General features: G+C 32.0%; 4 protein-coding genes across 9 annotated transcripts; 3 read left to right on the forward strand and 1 right to left on the reverse strand.

Moving 5' to 3' along the window:
* Positions 1-180: 180 nt before the first annotated feature.
* On the forward strand, positions 181-5246 carry LOC130672319 (fibroin heavy chain-like). Of its 2 annotated transcripts, XM_057476830.1 has the most exons (3): positions 185-1095; positions 1178-3001; positions 3158-5246. In XM_057476830.1, the coding sequence occupies exons 1-3, from the start codon at positions 1053-1055 to the stop codon at positions 4654-4656; spliced, it is 3366 nt and encodes a 1121-aa protein (XP_057332813.1). In that variant the 5' UTR covers positions 185-1052; the 3' UTR covers positions 4657-5246. The 2 variants fall into 2 exon arrangements, with proteins under 2 accessions (XP_057332812.1, XP_057332813.1); XM_057476829.1 differs by having other exon boundaries at positions 181-1095; positions 1178-5246.
* A 2969-nt stretch (positions 5247-8215) lies between these two features.
* LOC130672323 (odorant receptor 46a-like) lies at positions 8216-11693 on the forward strand. 2 transcript variants are annotated; one of them, XM_057476842.1, is made up of 5 exons: positions 8216-8684; positions 8778-9173; positions 9277-9481; positions 9549-9704; positions 10065-11693. In XM_057476842.1, the coding sequence occupies exons 1-5, from the start codon at positions 8317-8319 to the stop codon at positions 10110-10112; spliced, it is 1173 nt and encodes a 390-aa protein (XP_057332825.1). In that variant the 5' UTR covers positions 8216-8316; the 3' UTR covers positions 10113-11693. The 2 variants fall into 2 exon arrangements, with proteins under 2 accessions (XP_057332825.1, XP_057332826.1); XM_057476843.1 differs by lacking the exon at positions 10065-11693 and having other exon boundaries at positions 9277-9485; positions 9549-9698.
* A 1675-nt stretch (positions 11694-13368) lies between these two features.
* LOC130671605 (upstream stimulatory factor 1) lies at positions 13369-15688 on the forward strand. Of its 3 annotated transcripts, none has more exons than XM_057475603.1 (5): positions 13369-13528; positions 13812-13879; positions 14000-14286; positions 14352-14522; positions 14708-15688. In XM_057475603.1, the coding sequence occupies exons 1-5, from the start codon at positions 13488-13490 to the stop codon at positions 14903-14905; spliced, it is 765 nt and encodes a 254-aa protein (XP_057331586.1). In that variant the 5' UTR covers positions 13369-13487; the 3' UTR covers positions 14906-15688. The 3 variants fall into 3 exon arrangements, with proteins under 3 accessions (XP_057331586.1, XP_057331584.1, XP_057331585.1); XM_057475601.1 differs by having other exon boundaries at positions 13979-14286; positions 14708-15687; XM_057475602.1 differs by having other exon boundaries at positions 13985-14286; positions 14708-15686.
* An 875-nt stretch (positions 15689-16563) lies between these two features.
* Positions 16564-20670, reverse strand: LOC130671601 (V-type proton ATPase catalytic subunit A). Of its 2 annotated transcripts, XM_057475596.1 has the most exons (8): positions 20513-20670; positions 19901-20009; positions 19288-19823; positions 18651-19201; positions 18174-18572; positions 17915-18104; positions 17723-17839; positions 16564-17542 (listed from the first exon to the last, which is right to left on the reverse strand). In XM_057475596.1, the coding sequence occupies exons 2-7, from the start codon at positions 19974-19976 to the stop codon at positions 17747-17749; spliced, it is 1845 nt and encodes a 614-aa protein (XP_057331579.1). In that variant the 5' UTR covers positions 19977-20009; positions 20513-20670; the 3' UTR covers positions 16564-17542; positions 17723-17746. The 2 variants fall into 2 exon arrangements, with proteins under 2 accessions (XP_057331579.1, XP_057331578.1); XM_057475595.1 differs by having other exon boundaries at positions 16564-17839; positions 20513-20669.
* Positions 20671-20692: the final 22 nt, after the last annotated feature.

A 20692-nucleotide genomic window follows, 5' to 3' on the forward strand; every position in this document is an offset into this window, starting at 1 on the left:
TTATAAGTGTTATTATTTTTATTATATAAATATTCATAATACTGAATTATTAATAATTTAAAAAAAATAAATAAATAAAAAAAGATAATAGGAATTAACGATAATAAAATAAAAAAAGGAAGCAAAAACTTTAATTATTGTAAATCAATAAAATTCGAAAAATTTAGTAATCGACATAATTATTGATTGAACCTTAATCTCAAGTTACGTTACATTCTTATTAAATCACGAAAAACTAAATAGTCTATCGCGTAAAATAAGTGCTTCTGAAAATTAAGTTTGAAACAACTGTGTATTTTTTTCTGGACACAGGAAATTTTTAAGTTTAAAAATATCTAATTAAAAAATAAAAATGTTTATATGACGTATATATCAACCAAAAGTTATCTGAGGTGAAAAGCGCAGACATTTTTTTTTCGGCATTTCTTTAAAGACATTAAAGTTATCGGATGATAAACAAAAATAGTTAAAATAATAACTAGTCAATGACTACAACGCTTTTATTAAAAGTCAACTATGATGTTTGGTTTAAAAGTTATTTACAGATAAAGCGGCGGAAGATGATTTTTTTTTTTTTAATTGGAAAAATTTAAATCACTGATAACTGTAGTTATCTAAATCTAAATTAAATACAATGCAAAGAAATATACGTGGCACAACATTTTCACAGATCAAATGCGTTTTTGTGGGATCCCTTATTAATACAAATTGTAAAACAAACTAAAAAATATGAAGAAATAAAAAAAAAGAAAAAAGATAATAATGCCGTTAAGTTTCTCAAAACCGAAAATTTTAATTTGCGTACCAGCTCAGTTGATTTAACAGAATAATAAGCACGAGTGTTTTATAAAATAATGTCTGCCATATGTGCAACAGGTTGAGAATCATTGTTTTATCTAAGTGCAAATATTCGGAAAGGTGAAAAAAAGGGGTAGAATATTAATTATTTTCGCAAGTATAAAAGTCGACGCATCAAGAGCTTGGCACAAGTGTAACTGAAATAAGCTAAGTAATCACTTAAAGTTCTTTTAAAAGAATAACAACAATAAAAAATGAGGGGATACACGCTTGCTTTCATAGCTTTAAGTGCCATAGGTTTGTAGTAAATAAATTTGCAAAATTCTATAATAATCACAAATATTTATAATGCATTTTAATAAAATACTTATAATTTCAGTCATAGTCGCGACTATTCACACTACGGCAGCAACTTGTAGCAATGAATGTAAACCATCAAAAGACGACTGTAGACTGTTGCAAAAAATGAGAAGATTAAAACACCTAAGACATCGTGGAGGTAGAAAATGTCATAATATCAAGCACTCTGGTTCAGATGGTGACTCTGGATCAGGAGACAGTGATAATTCTCATGCCGAATCCCAAAGCGGAGCCGACTCTGCCGCACAAAGCAACTCTGGATCAAATAGCAAATCGGCTAGCCACTCGAAGTCACACTCTGGTGCCCGCTCCAAGTCCCAAGCAGGGTCGGGCTCGTGTTCACACACCACTTCTGGAGCAGGTTCACAAGGATCTTCTGAGGCTGGTTCAAGCGCCAATTCCGGAGCAAGCTCTGGATCTTCTACCGACTCTGGATCAGGTTCACAAGGATCTTCTGAGGCTGGTTCAAGCGCCAATTCCGGAGCAAGCTCTGGATCTTCTACCGACTCTGGATCAGGTTCACAAGGATCTTCTGAGGCTGGTTCAAGCGCCAATTCCGGAGCAAGCTCTGGATCTTCTACTGACTCTGGATCAGGTTCACAAGGATCGTCTGAGGCTGGTTCAAGCGCCAATTCCGGAGCAAGCTCTGGATCTTCTACCGACTCTGGATCAGGTTCACAAGGATCTTCTGAGGCTGGTTCAAGCGCCAATTCCGGAGCAAGCTCTGGATCTTCTACCGACTCTGGATCAGGTTCACAAGGATCTTCTGAGGCTGGTTCAAGCGCCAATTCCGGAGCAAGCTCTGGATCTTCTACTGACTCTGGATCAGGTTCACAAGGATCGTCTGAGGCTGGTTCAAGCGCCAATTCCGGAGCAACCTCTGGATCTTCTACCGACTCTGGATCAGGTTCACAAGGATCGTCTGAGGCTGGTTCAAGCGCCAATTCCGGAGCATCGTCTGGATCTTCTACAGACTCTGGATCAGGTTCACAAGGATCGTCTGAGGCTGGTTCAAGCGCCAATTCCGGAGCAAGCTCTGGATCTTCTACCGACTCTGGATCAGGTTCACAAGGATCTTCTGAGGCTGGTTCAAGCGCCAATTCCGGAGCAAGCTCTGGATCTTCTACTGACTCTGGATCAGGTTCACAAGGATCGTCTGAGGCTGGTTCAAGCGCCAGTTCCGGAGCATCGTCTGGATCTTCTACAGACTCTGGATCAGGTTCACAAGGATCGTCTGAGGCTGGTTCAAGCGCCAATTCCGGAGCAAGCTCTGGATCTTCTACCGACTCTGGGTCAGGTTCACAAGGATCTTCTGAGGCTGGTTCAAGCGCCAATTCCGGAGCAAGCTCTGGATCTTCTACCGACTCTGGATCAGGTTCACAAGGATCTTCTGAGGCTGGTTCAAGCGCCAATTCCGGAGCAAGCTCTGGATCTTCTACTGACTCTGGATCAGGTTCTCAAGGATCGTCTGAGGCTGGTTCAAGCGCCAATTCCGGAGCAACCTCTGGATCTTCTACCGACTCTGGATCAGGTTCACAAGGATCGTCTGAGGCTGGTTCAAGCGCCAATTCCGGAGCATCGTCTGGATCTTCTACAGACTCTGGATCAGGTTCACAAGGATCTTCTGAGGCTGGTTCAAGCGCCAATTCCGGAGCAAGCTCTGGATCTTCTACCGACTCTGGATCAGGTTCACAAGGATCGTCTGAGGCTGGTTCAAGCGCCAATTCCGGAGCATCGTCTGGATCTTCTACAGACTCTGGATCAGGTTCACAAGGATCTTCTGAGGCTGGTTCAAGCGCCAATTCCGGAGCAAGCTCTGGATCTTCTACCGACTCTGGATCAGGTTCACAAGGATCGTCTGAGGCTGGTTCAAGCGCCAATTCCGGAGCATCGTCTGGATCTTCTACAGACTCTGGATCAGGTTCACAAGGATCGTCTGAGGCTGGTTCAAGCGCCAATTCCGGAGCATCGTCTGGATCTTCTACCGACTCTGGATCAGGTTCACAAGGATCTTCTGAGGCTGGTTCAAGCGCCAATTCCGGAGCAAGCTCTGGATCTTCTACCGACTCTGGATCAGGTTCACAAGGATCTTCTGAGGCTGGTTCAAGCGCCAATTCCGGAGCAAGCTCTGGATCTTCTACCGACTCTGGGTCAGGTTCACAAGGATCTTCTGAGGCTGGTTCAAGCGCCAATTCCGGAGCAAGCTCTGGATCTTCTACTGACTCTGGATCAGGTTCACAAGGATCGTCTGAGGCTGGTTCAAGCGCCAATTCCGGAGCAACCTCTGGATCTTCTACCGACTCTGGGTCAGGTTCACAAGGATCTTCTGAGGCTGGTTCAAGCGCCAATTCCGGAGCAAGCTCTGGATCTTCTACAGACTCTGGATCAGGTTCACAAGGATCGTCTGAGGCTGGTTCAAGCGCCAATTCCGGAGCAACCTCTGGATCTTCTACCGACTCTGGATCAGGTTCACAAGGATCGTCTGAGGCTGGTTCAAGCGCCAATTCCGGAGCATCGTCTGGATCTTCTACAGACTCTGGATCAGGTTCACAAGGATCGTCTGAGGCTGGTTCAAGCGCCAATTCCGGAGCAAGCTCTGGATCTTCTACCGACTCTGGATCAGGTTCACAAGGATCGTCTGAGGCTGGTTCAAGCGCCAATTCCGGAGCAAGCTCTGGATCTTCTACCGACTCTGGATCAGGTTCACAAGGATCTTCTGAGGCTGGTTCAAGCGCCAATTCCGGAGCATCGTCTGGATCTTCTACAGACTCTGGATCAGGTTCACAAGGATCGTCTGAGGCTGGTTCAAGCGCCAATTCCGGAGCAAGCTCTGGATCTTCTACAGACTCTGGATCAGGTTCACAAGGATCGTCTGAGGCTGGTTCAAGCGCCAATTCCGGAGCAAGCTCTGGATCTTCTACCGACTCTGGATCAGGTTCACAAGGATCTTCTGAGGCTGGTTCAAGCGCCAATTCCGGAGCATCGTCTGGATCTTCTACAGACTCTGGATCAGGTTCACAAGGATCTTCTGAGGCTGGTTCAAGCGCCAATTCCGGAGCAAGCTCTGGATCTTCTACCGACTCTGGATCAGGTTCACAAGGATCTTCTGAGGCTGGTTCAAGCGCCAATTCCGGAGCATCCTCTGGATCTTCTACCGACTCTGGATCAGGTTCACAAGGATCTTCTGAGGCTGGTTCAAGCGCCAATTCCGGAGCATCCTCTGGATCTTCTACCGACTCTGGATCAGGTTCACAAGGATCTTCTGAGGCTGGTTCAAGCGCCAATTCTTCAGCATCCTCTGGATCTTCTACTGACTCTGGATCAGGTTCACAAGGATCTTCTGAGGCTGGTTCAAGCTCCAATTCTCATTCATCGGCCAGTAGTAAATCATTTTCTGGAGCTCGTTCTAATGGTCCATCCTCAGGCGGCGCTGGCTCACATTCAAGCTCATACTCTAAATCAAGTTCTAAGTCAAGCTCTGGTTCAGCTGCAAATTAGTTTCAATTATATAATTTGTCTACATATGCCGTATATTCTTTCAAATAAGTTTAAAAAATATCCTATGATAAAATCTAGATGAAATATATGTGAAGGCAAGCTATTCCCAACGTGATTTGTCAAAAGCTTAAAAAATATACAAAGGACACGAAAATATACTTTAAAATAAATGTTTGAACAACTACACGAGCGCGTTTGCGCGCAAAATATTACGCTAGTGATTTATTACAATAGATGATACATTGAGTAAATGCGTTATTGAGTAGGCTTCATTATATTTTTTGTCTTCCGGCCTATATTTTAATTATTTTATCGAACGATTAAAAAAATTTTGTAGTATACAGTTTTAAAATAACAACTTTTGCAATTAGTTATTAATAGCGCTCGATCGTGATTGGAAATTTTTAAATGTAGAGAAAGTTTTCGAAAATTATACAATGTTTACACTTATGAATTTACTGCATGATTAAAATACCGTTTCAATAATTATTGTCATTGCTAAGCTTGAATAGAAAATCGAATTCATGTCAATTAGTTTTTTTATTTTACTTTAAAAAAAAATTGCTTTTTTTTTTTTTTTTTTTTTTTTTGTAAAAGAATTCCTTATTGGATTGTAAAATTCTTCAGTTATATTCAAATATTTGCTAAAAAAAATTTTACATAAAATGTTTATTACGAACTAACAAATCTAATAGTACATCGACGCCATCACATGTATTTTGTAGAATAAAAAGATGTGGGTCATCATATGTTTACAATATTATAATTTGATGTTATAAATATAAAAAATCTTCCGGATATTAATTTGTCACAATATTACTATGAGCATATTATTCCTATATAATCGATATATAAAAGAAAATTTAATAGTCATTGTTAAAAAAATTGATTCATTGATTGGTTTTTAAAGAGATGTTTTTTTTAATCTATTGGAAATTATTGATATTACAGTGTATATGAATATTTTTTCTAAAATGAATCCATTAGTGAATAATATTTATAATTCTGTAATAATAAATAAATTAAATTAACAAAAAAAATATAATAATTGTATTTGTTATTGCCGTAGTAAGACATTACTGTGCCATGGCAGACTGTCTATGCAGTTATAAGCTTATATATAGTCAAGTCAAATAGACCCCCTTAACGGAAACAGGTCCAGCCAGGTCTGATTTTTTGAGGTAAGCTTCGGAACATGATTGCAAAACATATACCAAAAAATCAAGGTGAAATTTCAATTAGACAGGTGAAGAAAAAAAAAACACTTTTGATTAGCGTTTTATCGAACAATTTAATAAATTTTGACGAAAAGTGCTAAATAAAAGTTGTAGAGAAAAAAATATAGAAAATTATGAGTACCCTCGATTTTATTGTATACAGGTAGTAAAGGTAACAGAGCACCTGAAAGTTTAAATGGAGAGTATCATACGTTGTATTATATATATGTCCATAACCGATTTTAAACCAAAATTATTAACTTATTGTTAATACTGACGACTAAAAATATTGGTGATGTTACAAGTGACTGTTTTATGTTACTCTCAATTTTTGCTGTTGTAATATTAATTTTAGTAATTAATTTTCATACTACCATAATATATATATATTATATACTAGAGTGATTCATTTCCGCAAAAGTTTTTTTATTTTAAGTCCTCAAGCAAAATCTCAATCTACATTGAAAAAAAAAAATTCTTACCAAATATGAGCTCTTAATTCCAATGCTAAGTACTTGCCATTTGATTTCAAAGATTTCCCATTTAAAATACACGTAAATTAAATTTTTTTTTTTCAACTTTCTAATACTCAGCTGCATTTCATGATATCAAGGTGGTTTTGGTCGCAAATTGTAGGGCATTTGGTGTTCTTCAAAAGTGCCCATAGTTATTTAGCTGTTATTCCAGCTGTTTCACTTGTGTCCGTTGCGGAACTCATTTTTCCTATGAAATTGACGTTTATTGGCTTGCAGAACATAAACCAATGAAAGTACATCAAAAATGTTGATAGAAATTTTATAGGAAATTTTATTCCCTTCGAAAAAAGTCCTATGAGTCAAGTCGCTAAAGTCCATAATTTTCGAGTTATAATCATTTTAATAATTTGAAAAATATAATGTAAAAAAAAAATTATAATTGATATTTTATTTTTCAAATTATTAAAATGATTATAACTCGGAAACTATGGACTTTAGCGACTTGACTCATAGTCAAGACTAGCCCTACGCCCAAAATTATTGGTCAATCACTTCGATCCTGGATCAATTAGCGATAAGACGTATGATTTAGTTTTACTGTCATATACTAGCAATTTATTTGCGACTTAGTTAATACGGCCAACTACTTTGTAAATCGGGAAATTAACTTGCGTTATAGTTGTATTACTAGCAATTCTCTTGCGACATACTTTACTGTCCAAGTGTACTGATTATTATAAACAAAGTTAGTTCAATAAAATATTATTGTACATTACCGGCGATGTACTCGCAATATAAAATTATACTGTGCCACGCATCTGTCTACATTATATCCAGCGCTTGCACTTTCTTGTAAGTAATTTTTATTATTATAATTGGCAATAAACAATCATTGCAATTGTTAATCATTCACTGTATCTATTATCTGTTCATTCTATTTATTTCCTATTTTACTGGTAAGATTATCGAATAGTCTGATAAAATAAATATTAATTAAGTTACAAATAGTAATTCGACTATTTATAAGAATAATCTATAATTATAATAAGCCGTGAGGTGAGTTGATAAGCTTTTTTATACGTTGCCGAGTTTGGACAAGTGCGGGTTCTTACAAAGTAAGAACCCTAGCCCATTGCTCTGTCCTATAATTAAAAAATTCGTAGAGGCCAGCCTAAGCCAGGGTTCAACCCGCGAATCCTGGTGGCTGCTGGTTAGAATCGCCAAGCAAAAAGGCGATTTGTCTCAGTACTTAGCATTGGAATTAAGAGCTCATATTTGGTGAGAATTTTTTTTTTTCGATGTAGATTGAGATTTTGCTTGAGGACTTAAAATAAAAAAAACTTTTGCGGAAATGAATCACCCTAATATATATACACATTTATAATATTACCTATTAGATGAAAAAAAATAACCATCAGAATTTTTTTATAATAATAAATTTAGTGTAAATATAATTTATACAACCGTTTATGTTTTTATACTTACAAGTGGATAATATTCATTTCATATAAATATAAAAAGATAGTCTTGATATTATGTTAACGAAATGAAGTATAAAATATCATGTTGAAAGGTATAATATTGTAGATTGTACTAAGCCGACATAATGGCAATAAGTCAATGACAACATATATGTCTTATCCTCCTCACAATAGATATATTATACTATTATAATAATTGTCTAGCATTATCTTGTTATAATAATTACATTTTAAATTATTAATCGTCAATTATTTTGATTGTTCTCCTAAATGGACTATAATAAATTATTTATAGCTAATAACTGTAATATATGATACTGCATGAAGCTATACAATAAAGACAATTGTCGCGTATAAATATTTAATTGTAAGCGACATACTGGCGACTGCAGTCGTATCGGGGCAACAATGAAAAAGGAAATAAGGGAAAGCATATAACATTTATCCACCCTTATCAACAACAGTATATATTATTTTATATATAATATGTACTCCATACTTCCAGGGAGCTTCATTGTATTACAAGCTATTGGACTTTGGAAACCAACAGAATACAATAACTCACCAATACTTAACTATTACTACAGACTTCGTACATTCATAACATTTTTTTTAATATATTCATTTACAATAACTGGTATTGCTGGATTAATTCTTACAACTAAAGATATTGGTGATGTTACAAGTGACTGTTTTATTTTACTCTCGATTTTTGCTATTTGTGGTAAAATAGCTAATATTATATGGAGTCGTAATAAAATTATTTGGATAATAGATACACTCAATAGTGAGCCATGTAAACCGTTAAATAATGATGAGATGATTATTCAACAAAAAGTTGATCGTCTTATTTGGTATATTATATTTATATTAATATTTTAATTCATAATAATACTCAAGTTATTATATAAAAGGGGGTGATGTTAATAAATTTTATTATTTTAAAGGCATAGTACACTTTTCTATGGAATATTAACTGAAATTACGGTATTTATGGTAACGTTCGGTACACTTTTATTACAATTACCTATTGGTACCCTACCATACAATACGTATTTACCATGGGATTATTCACACGGTTATTTATACTGGGTTGCTTATGGTTATCAAATAATAAGTGTCTGTTTGTCGGCTAATTCAGACATTGGTTTTGATACACTTGTTCCTGGATTAATGTTACAAATAACCGCTAAATTAGAAATATTGAAGTATCGTTTTATAAATTTAGTCGATACTCTTAAATTAACCCAATGGAATGGTGTTAATGATAAGAGTTACAATAATTTTAAAATTGAAAACAAATTAATTGCGGATTACGTCAAGTGTCATCTTATTATACTTAAGTTGAATTTTTTATTCATTTTATTAAAACATAGTTATATTTATCAAGTATCTCATATCAATTTACCACATATAGATATATATTTATTTACTTAATAATTACAGATTAGCTGATACAATAAATAAGACATTCGATAAAGTTATATTACTTCAATTTTTTATAAGCTCAATTGTATTGTGTATCAGCGTTTACAATTTAGCATTTTTAGATGTTTTTACAACTGAATTTACTAGTATTATACTTTATTTATGTTGTATGTTAATGGAAATTTTTATTCTTTGTGCAGCTGGTAATCAAGTGACAATAGTGGTAGGTAATGTTTTCGGGCTAGTATTTTATTTTATTTATTTATTTTTTTTTTTTTTTACTTATTTAGAGTTCAACATTAAGTGACGCTATTTATCATACTGATTGGATTAATTTAGACACATCGAGTGTTAAAAGCTTAATGATTATAATGAATCGTGGATTAAAACCAATTATATTTTCAAGTGGACATATAATTAAAATATCATATGATTCTTTTAAAACGGTATTCAATTTACTAAAAATATTAATTATAAAATAAAATTTATTTAATAAATCGCGTGCCAAATGCTTAAAGGGCGTATAATTTTTTTTTTTGTGCCAATTGTTTTGTAAGCATGCTCTAAACCTAAAAATGAAAAAAAAATTTCCAAAGCCAAAAGGGCGTATATTTTAAGATACGCCCTTTTGGCGTTAGGACGTCAAAAATTTTTTTTCTACGGATCTTTACGTTTCGAGCGATTCTGAAAAGAATGGCAAAAAAAAATTTTTTTATACGCCCGTTTGGCATGGATCCCTATCTAATTGCTGTAATACGCCCTTTTGGCATTTGGCACGCGAAATATATTAATTTATTTTTTTGTAGCTGATTAAACTATCTTACTCATCATATAACGTACTACAAAGAACTTGATAAAGAAAAAAAACGAGTATAAGAGTTATATTAATTTTTTTATTCAATAAGAAATTTTTAGCATTAAAAAAATTTGTTAAAATTTAATTCTAATCAACTCAAAAATATAATATCAATATAGCATTATAAATTATTATAACTTATATTACAATAATTAGAGCTAAATACCGTTCGGTCTACGGTATAGAGACACGGTAGGCTCGCGCCATGACACTTATTGACACATTACATGTGTTGATTTAAACGTGTGTCCTTGGCGCGAGACACTACTGTAGCTCCTGATATACACTTAAATCAGAAATAATAACATGAAAATTACAGCGATAAAATCTAAAGAAAAGCAAAGAAAAGAATGTTTATTTAGATACAAATATTCGCTGTTTAGTTGTCAATATATATAGATGACCGACTCTAAAGTCTAGAACTCTAGACTCTCATCGCGTTTCTATAAAACAAGAGAAGAAGACATTTATTTTCTAGATATTCAAATATCTATTTAAAAATATCAGTTTGACTTTCGTTACAATATATACATGTTAATGTGTTAATAAAAATATAATAAAATATACTAGATACAAAAAAAAATATGAGGAAAATACGATATTCCAGCCCGCGTGTATAATTGCTTACCCGAGTCGAATGCGATTCCTATCATCCTATCTTTCTTCGTGGTGAGTTGGTGTATATACAATTTTTCACAAGATCTGCACCTGAAAATTTAATGTATTTCTAATACTAAATGTAGATATACAAATACAAATACATGAGTGATCGGGTACTAGATCTCTTACCTTATACAAAAATAAAACTTACAATAATTAATATAAAATGCATTATACACTGTAAAAAATCCGAAGTGAATCCGGATTGAAATTAAATCCAAATTCACTCCACATTCACTCCGCCACTCGGAGTTCCGGAGTTTTGAAAAAAATTACTCCGCATGCGGAGTGAATTGGGAGTTTTTTTTTAGCGGAGTGATCTCGGAGTGACGCGGATTTTATTTCACTCCCAATTCACTCCGGTCCGGAGTTTTAACATTTAAATTAATTTATATTAAACAGTTAAACAGCGTGTGTGTGCGAGTGCGAGTGCGTGCGTGTGGCTGTGTGCGTGTGTCTGTGGATGTGTGTGCGAATGTGTGCGTGCGTGTGTTCGGGTGTGTGCGAATGTGTGTTCGGGTGTGTGCGTAAGTGTGTGTGTGTGCGTATCGGTTGATCAGTACTGTAATACGTGAATTTTTATTTCGATTTTACTTAGTGGAGTTATATTTTATTAATAATATTTTTAAAACTCCCCTCCGGAGTGAATTTCACTCCGGAGGGATTAAATTAATAAAAAATTATCCACTCCGCGAAAACTCCCCTGCGGAGTGAATTTCACTCCGAAGGGAGTGAATAATTAAAAATTCATTCACTCTGGATTTAATCCGCATTCACTCCGCGAATTTTTTACAGTGTATTACGTTATGCTCTTGTAAAATAAATTCCATTTTTAATACATTGTTGTATGCAGTATTAAATTTTTTTTCACAATTTTTATAATATTAACAATCTATAATCATTTAATTGGAGCAGTATATATGGGTCTCTTACCTTATGTAAAAAAAACTTTTGTGCAATTATTTTTAAAAACCAATTTAAACAAGATAATTTATTTTTTGTATTTTAGTAATAACTAAAATAAATTATGATGAATAAAAATATCATGTTTATTATGAGTGACCTGAAATACTCGTCAAATTCGATAAATTATTTGATTTTCATAATATATAGTGTACAACTCTAAAAATTTTTTTTCCTTCAGTATTTTTTATTGTTTTACATCGGAAGAGGCTCGAAAATGATGCGATCGGGATGATATCAGTAAGCAAAATAAAACAAAAATTGAGCGATTGATACATAAAAGAGAATGCCTAGACCCATACGAAAAAAATATATATCCGAATATATATTTTTTTCGTATGGGGACTTTCCAGAGACATATTCCTAGAAGTTCGAATGATCCTGAAAATAACAGTCAATTAATAAATTTCCGATGTTTAACTTCCCGCTAAGAAAATCGATGATTTTCAAAAAATTCGGCGTTATTGTTTTCATTCCGATTTTCGAAAATCGAGTTTTCATCAGATGTGGACGTTTTGAGCTCCTAGGAAGCTATTATTACTCTTCTCAGAAGGATGTACGTGTGTATGTGTGTGTGTGTGTATGCATGTAAACTCTTTGTAACTTTTTAACTAAAGAACCGATTTGGATGGTCAAGGCGGCAATCGAAAGTGCTTGTTGGCCATCAACTTTCCTGGAAATTTCAGATCATTTGATCAAGTAGACTCGAAAACATTGGCGAATAACGAAAAAAAAAAATTATTTTTTTTTTTTAGTTTTTTATTGATTTCTCAAAAACGACTTAAACGATCAACTTGAAAATCTAATCAGCTCTAGAACTTAGTAAAACGCATCGATTGCCGCCTTAGCCATAAAAATCGGTTAATTTGTTCGAGAGATATCGCGAAAGAAAGAAGTGGAAAAAACAGTTATTTGCGAATGTCTTTGAAACAACTCAACTAAACGATTCCAAAATCTGATCAGCTCTAGAATTCAGTAAAATACATCGATTGCCGCCTCGACCATCAAAATCGGTTGAATCCTCCGGGAGATATCGTGGGAGAAAGAAATGCGAAAAAAAACGGTTTTTTTCGAAAACAACGGCATACAAAGTATTTTCGAGCTAAAGAAGCTCGAAAACAGCGGCAAGTTTTGGGCAGGCCCGTAGGGTCAACCGATAGACAGATTTTTTTTTTCAACAAATCGATTACAAAACAATAAGAAATTAAAAATATACACATGTAAAAAATTTAAAAAACTATAGATGCAATTTTTTTAAATATTTTTTTTTTTCTAATTTATTGTTTAAAAAAAAATCAAAAAATGATTGGAGGTCGGCTAACTTCAGGATCATGAATTTTAGGACTCTAAAAAATTAGAGATGATAATCATCAGGATCATCAATACTAGGCAGAATGAAAAAAATTAAATTTTCCAATTTCTCCATATACTGCAGATTACTGTAACTGTAACTATTATTGTGCGATTTACCTTACCGACAACATTGACATCTATCTGGTGTTTTATGAATTAAAAACAATAATTGATAAAGATAATGATGTAAGCCGTTGAAGGAGAAGAAGCTGGACAGCTGGTACAAGGGTAAGAGAGACAGAGAGAGAAAGGTAACATATATAAAAAAAACGACAACGATAACATATGCGCGCGCTTAAAGTCCCGACATCTTGTGCACCACATGACCTCGTTGCCGTGTCCCGTGACCAGCTCACGTGAATTTCGACAAATTCAAACGTTTTTTAACTAAAAAATAATGGACATTCTTGACAGTCATCTTGATCCACAAGACGTCAGGTAACCTATAAACCCAATATTATTAATAAGTAACTTTTTTTTACAATAACGTTTATTATTTCAACAATCGTATCGTTATTTCCGTCAAGGTCATCTGTGTACAGTGCGCACTTATTTCATATCATTTTATTTTATTTATTTATTTACTTATTATTTTTTTTGTTTTTTTGCTACTATTTATTTATACACAGCTTAAAATTATTACGTCTATACATGTGAAAAAAAAATATAATAAATATATTTAATTTTTAATTTTTAATTATTGTTATTGTTTTATGTACAGTGGTAATTCAAAAGATGATAATGAAACAAGTATTGTTATTGAAGAAGCTGAAATAGTTGATTGTGATTGTAAGTATCAATTCCATTTATTTCATGTTTAATTAAATTTTTTTTTTTTTTTATTTAAAACCAATGATAATTATATAAATTTGTGTTGTTTCATCGCTGATGAAGCATTTGATCCTCTAGCAGGAGACGGAGTACCTGATGATGGATTACGTTATCAGGAAGCTCTAGCTTATCGGGTTGTTCAAGTTAATGGTAATACTGTTAGTAATGAAATTGAATTACCAGTACAACAGCATGGAAACAATGCTGTTCAAGTATTAACATCACCTATCAATGGACAATTTTATATTGTCGGTGGTACTAATGAGGTATTTACGACTTCCCCAACTTCAAGATCCCTTGCTCCACGTACTACGACACTGCAAATTGAAACACCCAGAAATAATAATACTCCTGGTCTCAAAAAGGTATATATACATATGTTTTTTTTTTTTAAACTATTTATTTATCTATTTATTTATTAATTTATTAGCGTGATGATAAAAGAAGAGCAACACACAATGAAGTTGAACGTCGACGTAGAGATAAAATAAATAATTGGATCGCAAAACTTGGTAAAATAATACCTGAATGTAGTAATAATTCAGGTAATAGTAACGGTAATGGAAGTAGCAGTGAAGGAAAAACAAATTACGAAACCCAGGTAATTTTCTCATTTTTTTTTTTTAAATTATTACAAATAGTGGATTGATTTTACAGTAAAAATAAATCTATTAGAAATAAGTAAACCCTTAAAAATTTACACAAATTTATTAATGTATATCTATGTACATGTATTATTTATCAAAACACAAAGAGTCTTTAATTATTAATTATTTTTTTTTCTAGAGTAAAGGTGGAATATTGGCAAAAGCATGTGAATATATTGGTGAATTACGTGCTGCAAATCAAGGCCTAGGACAATGTCTACGTGACAATGAAAAATTACGTCAAGAAGTTACGGCACTAAAACAACTTGTACAAAAATTACAACGTGAAAATGAACAATTACGCAGAGTTAATGTTGTAGTAACAAATACTAATTGAATTAACAACTATTTAAATAGTTATCAGTTAATCGCTAATACATTTCTATTATTATTATTATTATTATTATAATTTTGTTTTTATTTTTAATACTATTATTTGCCAGTTCTCTCTTGGAATATATCTCTCTATCTTTTTATTACTGTTTATAATTAGAGTATGATTTTAATTGTAAATGTAAATATTAATATTTAGACGCCATTATACCGTTTGTTATCGATGATTATTAAGATGAACGATTTTTTTTTCTTGTTAATGAATTAAATTTATCAATTATTAGACATATAATTGTACATGGGTAATACAATATTAACGAAAAAAAGTGGCAATTTGATAATTTTTTATCGTAGCTTATGCATTATCGTTGGTCAATTAAATAAATTTAAATATAAATAAAATAATTATTATTTTGATGTAATCTCAGACTAAAATAAGGCATGGCTGTGATTTATAAATGCCAAGATAAATTAATATCGTGAAATTATATTTTTTAAAAATAAAATAATTGTTTTGTTAGATAATTTAATATATTTATCTTATTTTTATTGATAAAATTTAAATAAAACAGTAAAATAATTAAATGCTTGCGAAAAAAATTTTCCAATAGTTATTTAACGTAATAATAATAATGATAATTAGCAATGATATAAATTTTATCTATCCCATGTACAATTTAAAAAAAAAAAACAAAATGAAAGACAAAGTAATTAATAATTAAGCTTAAAAAAATTATCCAATTATATTATATAGAAATGTAATATATCGTTAATGTATATATCGCGGGGTTATTGTTATATTATTATTAAAAAAAAAAAAAGAAATTACATCAATTTATTTAATTGCATTCATTATTCCTTTTTAATTCTAGTAATACAATTTTACAAGCTAAACTTTAGCGTTGTAATTTCATAAAATCAAAAATGATCTGTGTATCCAGATACTCACTCAATCGCTAAATCCAATTCAATATTATTTATTCTCCATTTAGGAATCTGAGCTTTTGAATAACTTGGACGCCTCCCATAGGAAAGCCAAGAAGAAGGAAATTTTAGCTAAATTCGACCATCATCTACGAAAGATTGACGCTGAACGTTACAGACAATCTTCTGCATGTCAGTTAATCTTGTCTTCTCCACTTTTTAAAGTGCCGCACTTCGATAACATGCCTATGTATTTTATCAAGCCACTAATCCACCTTAGACTATCTAATATATACTCTTGCCATATCACGATTGATAGACATACACACAAACTGCACCCACGTAATATCTGCTCATTATGTCATCTGCAGGAAAATGAAAGCGTGGAACATTTTCTCACGTGCTGCCTTTTCTTTTCAAATATAAGGACCCAATTCTGGGGCCCACTCATCGCTTCGTGTGATCTACTGTGCCACCAACTTGGGATACTCGTACAACTTGATCCGAAAAAAGTATTTGCCTATCTGAAAGCCTGTTTAACTTTAAAGAATCATATTGCTTCATATATTAAAACATGTGTATTTTCACTTGACTTATTTTTATAATCAACTCTAACTGCTAATTGTATCCAATTTAAACAATAAAGTAATCAAGTAATAATATTATTTATTGATACCAACTATTAAGAAAATAGTAGTTTATTGAAGCTTTAAACTTAATTTTAAAATAAATAAACGATTTTGTTTATTTACTCGATTTATTATTTTCTTTTTTACATATCGTACAATGGAAATAATACAAGCGCTGGTGAATTAACATTTTTTTTTTTTAACTTTACTTTGTATTAATATAATAATAATTGAATTATATAGATGACAAGAACCAGCACCTTGGACAGCATCAAGCATACTTTATACTTATATTTCTTTCTTTAAACGTATCAACATTATTATTATTATTACTATTATTATTATTTGTTTTATTTAAATTCTACACTATTAACGTAATATGATACAATGTTAATACTTAATTTATAGGGAAAGCTGTTTCGAAACATTTATTATTTTTAACGTTTATACTTTCCATTGATTTATTTATTGTTTAATATTTATTTAAATTTTAAAACTTGTATATGAATTTTCTTTCGTTATTTTCAATTACAACCAAAACGTAACCGATTAAATTAATTAATAATTTCTCAAAGTATAAGAAATATATTTAACAATATTTTTATATTTAAACTTTTTTAAAATTGATATTGTTGCACATGATTACCAGCTCATAGTGCGTTTAAGGACGTTCCACCTTTATTATATTATATTATTATTTATTGTCTCGATTAATAACTATTATCATCAATTAAATTACCAAAAAAAAAATAAAAATTCACAAACGATGAATAAATTAGCCTCTAAAATATTTAATTTTAAATAAAATTTTTCATAGTCAATATATACAATAATTTTTTTATCATTATTTTGAATCGAGGCATCAGGTGGAATCGTTAATTTACCATTTTACTTTAATCTACACACGTTATTAAAATATCCGGAATGCATTTTAATATTATTAATATTATAATTATTTTTAGATTTAAAAAATTAATATTTTGAATGATAATTATTGTATGCCGGTTTATTGGAACGACCCTAAACAACTGGCATCTTAAACAAATTTAAATAATAATATTTTTTTATAGTTATTGTATAGAAGTGAGTTTACTTTTTTTTTACGAATAATGTAAATTCAAGTTTTAAAAAATTATTATTATCATTATTAAATAATAATTAAGATTGATTTATAATTTCTCACTTGTATACATTCACTTAACTTATTTTTAAAATTGATCAATTAAATTATAAATATATATTTATTATTATTTTTGTTAATAGTGATTTTTATATGGATCAACAAAAATAATTTAATCCTCCAAATTTCTGAAGGCTTGTTGAATATCTTCGTGCAATTGATCAAAGTCTGATCTTATTTTAGCCTCACCATCTTTAACTGGGTCCTATTTTAAATATAAAATAATTAATAAAATAAATTATAATGGATAAAAAAATATAATTAATTGATAAACAATTACCTTAAATTTCATAGAGCTCAATTGATATAATATATTTCCCATACTGTCACGTATAACATTCCATGTTATTTTGTTATCAGATTGTGCTGTTGATTCAACGGCATGTCTAGCCATATCATAAAATGCAATCATATTACGTAACATACCAACTGTTTTGTAGAATGGACAGAAGCGATCATATGATGAGTAACTAAACAATTAAAAATAAGAAATATACAATTAATGTTGTTATTATTTATAAATAAAATAAAATATTTACCTGTTTTGTTGTAAGAAATCGTCTTTCAACAATTTAGCAACTTCCAAAGTTATTTTATCTGTTTCAGCAAGTGATGCTTTACCAACTAATTGTACAATTTCTGAAAGATCTTCTTCTTCTTGTAAAATTTCCTTTACCTTAGTACGTAGTGGCACAAATTCTTGGAAATTTTTGTCGTAAAAATCATCAAGAGCACGCATATATTTACTGTACGAAATCAACCAATTTATAGAAGGAAAATGTTTACGCTGAGCTAATTTTTTGTCAAGACCCCAGAATACTTGAACAATACCCAGTGTTGCACTGGTAACTGGATCTGAGAAATCACCACCAGGTGGTGATACTGCACCAACAATACTTACTGATCCTTCACGATCAGGATTACCAAGACATTTAACTCTAAAATATTATTATTCAATAAAATAAAAATTAAAAGTTAAAAAATAAAAAAAAAAATAAATAATAATAATAAAATACCTTCCAGCACGTTCATAGAAACTAGCAAGACGTGCACCAAGGTAAGCAGGATAACCAGAATCAGCAGGCATTTCAGCCAAACGTCCAGAAATTTCTCTGAGAGCTTCAGCCCAACGAGAAGTTGAGTCAGCCATCATTGAAACGTTGTAACCCATATCACGGAAGTACTCAGACAGAGTAATACCCGTATAAATAGAAGCCTCTCGAGCAGCTACCGGCATGTTTGATGTATTTGCAACCAATGCGGTACGTTTCATAATTGATTCAGTTACTCCATCAATTTCAACAGTCAACTCTGGAAAATCACGCAGTACTTCGGACATTTCATTACCACGTTCACCGCAACCAACGTAAATAATAACATCTGAGTTTGAATATTTCGACAATGCTTGTGATATTACAGTTTTACCACAACCAAAAGCACCAGGTATAGCTGTTGTTCCACCTTGTACACATGGAAACAATGAATCTAAGACACGTTGTCCTGTTAATAAAGGATGATTTGCTGGTAATTTTTCAGTTACTGGTCTTGGTTGACGTACTGGCCACACCTATTATCAATTTATCAATTAATACAAATTAAATTTAAAATAATAACAATAATAATAATAATAATAATAATAATAATAATAATAACCTGTAACATGGTATATTTATTTCTTTCACCATCAAATTCTGTTTCTAAAATAACATCATCAACTGTATAGTTACCAGCAGGTGCAATATAAGTTACTGTTCCTTTACTTTTTGGTGGTAAAAGCATTTTATGTTTAACCAAAGTATTTTCATTAACAATACCATACAAATCACCACCTGTCATATGGCTACCAGTTTTAATATTAAGTGGATTAAATTCCCACGAAGCGGTACGTGATAGTGAAGGTATGTTTACACCCTTAGGAATATAAATTGACCCAGAAAGTTCGTTTATGTCTTTAAGTGGACGCTGGATACCATCAAAAATACTTCCAAGAATACCTGGACCTAATTCAACAGACAAGGGTTTACCAGTTCGTAGCACTGGATCACCCACTGTCACACCTGATGTCTCTTCGTATACTTGAATTGTCGCCATATCACCTTCTAGACGAATTATTTCTCCAACCAATTCGTAGTAACCGACACGTACTAATTCGTACATCGCTGATCCAGACATTTTTTCCGCCGTAACGACTAAATTTATCAAATTATTTATTATTATCATAATAATAATAATAAATTATAAATAAATAAATAAATATAGTAATTACCGGGTCCAGATACTGCGTAAACATATCCAAATTTTCCTTCACGATGCTCGTTAACTATTTTTTGTAGAGTTGACATTATTACTTTTTTTTATTTTTTTACTATTTCGATCTGTAATATATTTAATAAAACATTTAATATTATTTTATTATTAAATGAATATAATAAACAAATAAGTAGAATTATAAATAACAAAAAATTTCTACGTCCTTGAATAATATGTTAGAAATGAATATGTACTTGTGGATTCACGTGAGCAATTCGAAATGTAGGCGTAGCCCAGCTAGTGCGCGAGTGCCTCAATAAAATAATATACCACTTAAATTATATTTATAATAAATTGTAAAAATAAAAATAACATTGTATCCAACAGTATTAATTAAATAATAATTAATATTAGTTTAAAATAAAATAAAATTCGCGGGCGTTAAATTAAAAATAATGAGATAATTTTATCTCAGACGGACTATGGCGTAGACGATCAATAGCCGCAAATATTTTTTTAAAAAATATCTATATGTATATATATATATATATATCTACACAGTAATATTAAATAATAGTATAAGTCAATTACTCCAAGAGATATTTATTACAATAAAATAAAAACTTACAAAAGAAATAGGATTGTAGTACTGACACACGTAAAATCCAACACTCGGGCGAGTCTCAGTCCTCAGTCCTCAGTCGTCGTCAGTTTACCCAGAGCCAGTTTAGCTTTTAGCTCGTTTAGCTGCGTTTAGCTATCACAAGACTTGGTCAGCTGACTTGTACTTAACTGCTCCGGTTTTCAA

This window comes from Microplitis mediator, chromosome 7 (genome assembly GCF_029852145.1).
Source record: "Microplitis mediator isolate UGA2020A chromosome 7, iyMicMedi2.1, whole genome shotgun sequence".
In the NCBI taxonomy this organism is placed as follows: domain Eukaryota; kingdom Metazoa; phylum Arthropoda; class Insecta; order Hymenoptera; family Braconidae; genus Microplitis; species Microplitis mediator.

Excerpts from the sequence above, each read along its gene's own strand:
- LOC130672319 (XM_057476829.1), top strand. The coding sequence starts at position 1,053 with ATGAGGGGATACACGCTTGCTTTCATAGCTTTAAGTGCCATAG. Across the intron at positions 1,096-1,177 it reads CATAGCTTTAAGTGCCATAG|TCATAGTCGCGACTATTCAC; the intron begins GTTTGTAGTAAA and ends TTATAATTTCAG.
- LOC130672323 (XM_057476842.1), top strand. The coding sequence starts at position 8,317 with ATGTACTCCATACTTCCAGGGAGCTTCATTGTATTACAAGCTATTGGA. Across the intron at positions 9,174-9,276 it reads TGTCATCTTATTATACTTAA|ATTAGCTGATACAATAAATA; the intron begins GTTGAATTTTTT and ends TAATAATTACAG. Across the intron at positions 9,482-9,548 it reads GTAATCAAGTGACAATAGTG|AGTTCAACATTAAGTGACGC; the intron begins GTAGGTAATGTT and ends TTACTTATTTAG.
- LOC130671605 (XM_057475601.1), top strand. The coding sequence starts at position 13,488 with ATGGACATTCTTGACAGTCATCTTGATCCACAAGACGTCAG. Across the intron at positions 13,529-13,811 it reads CTTGATCCACAAGACGTCAG|TGGTAATTCAAAAGATGATA; the intron begins GTAACCTATAAA and ends TTTTATGTACAG. Across the intron at positions 14,287-14,351 it reads ATACTCCTGGTCTCAAAAAG|CGTGATGATAAAAGAAGAGC; the intron begins GTATATATACAT and ends TTAATTTATTAG.
- LOC130671601 (XM_057475596.1), bottom strand. The coding sequence starts at position 19,976 with ATGTCAACTCTACAAAAAATAGTTAACGAGCATCGTGAAGGAAAATTT. Across the intron at positions 18,573-18,650 it reads TTCTATGAACGTGCTGGAAG|AGTTAAATGTCTTGGTAATC; the intron begins GTATTTTATTAT and ends ATAATATTTTAG. Across the intron at positions 18,105-18,173 it reads GATTTCTTACAACAAAACAG|TTACTCATCATATGATCGCT; the intron begins GTAAATATTTTA and ends TTAATTGTTTAG.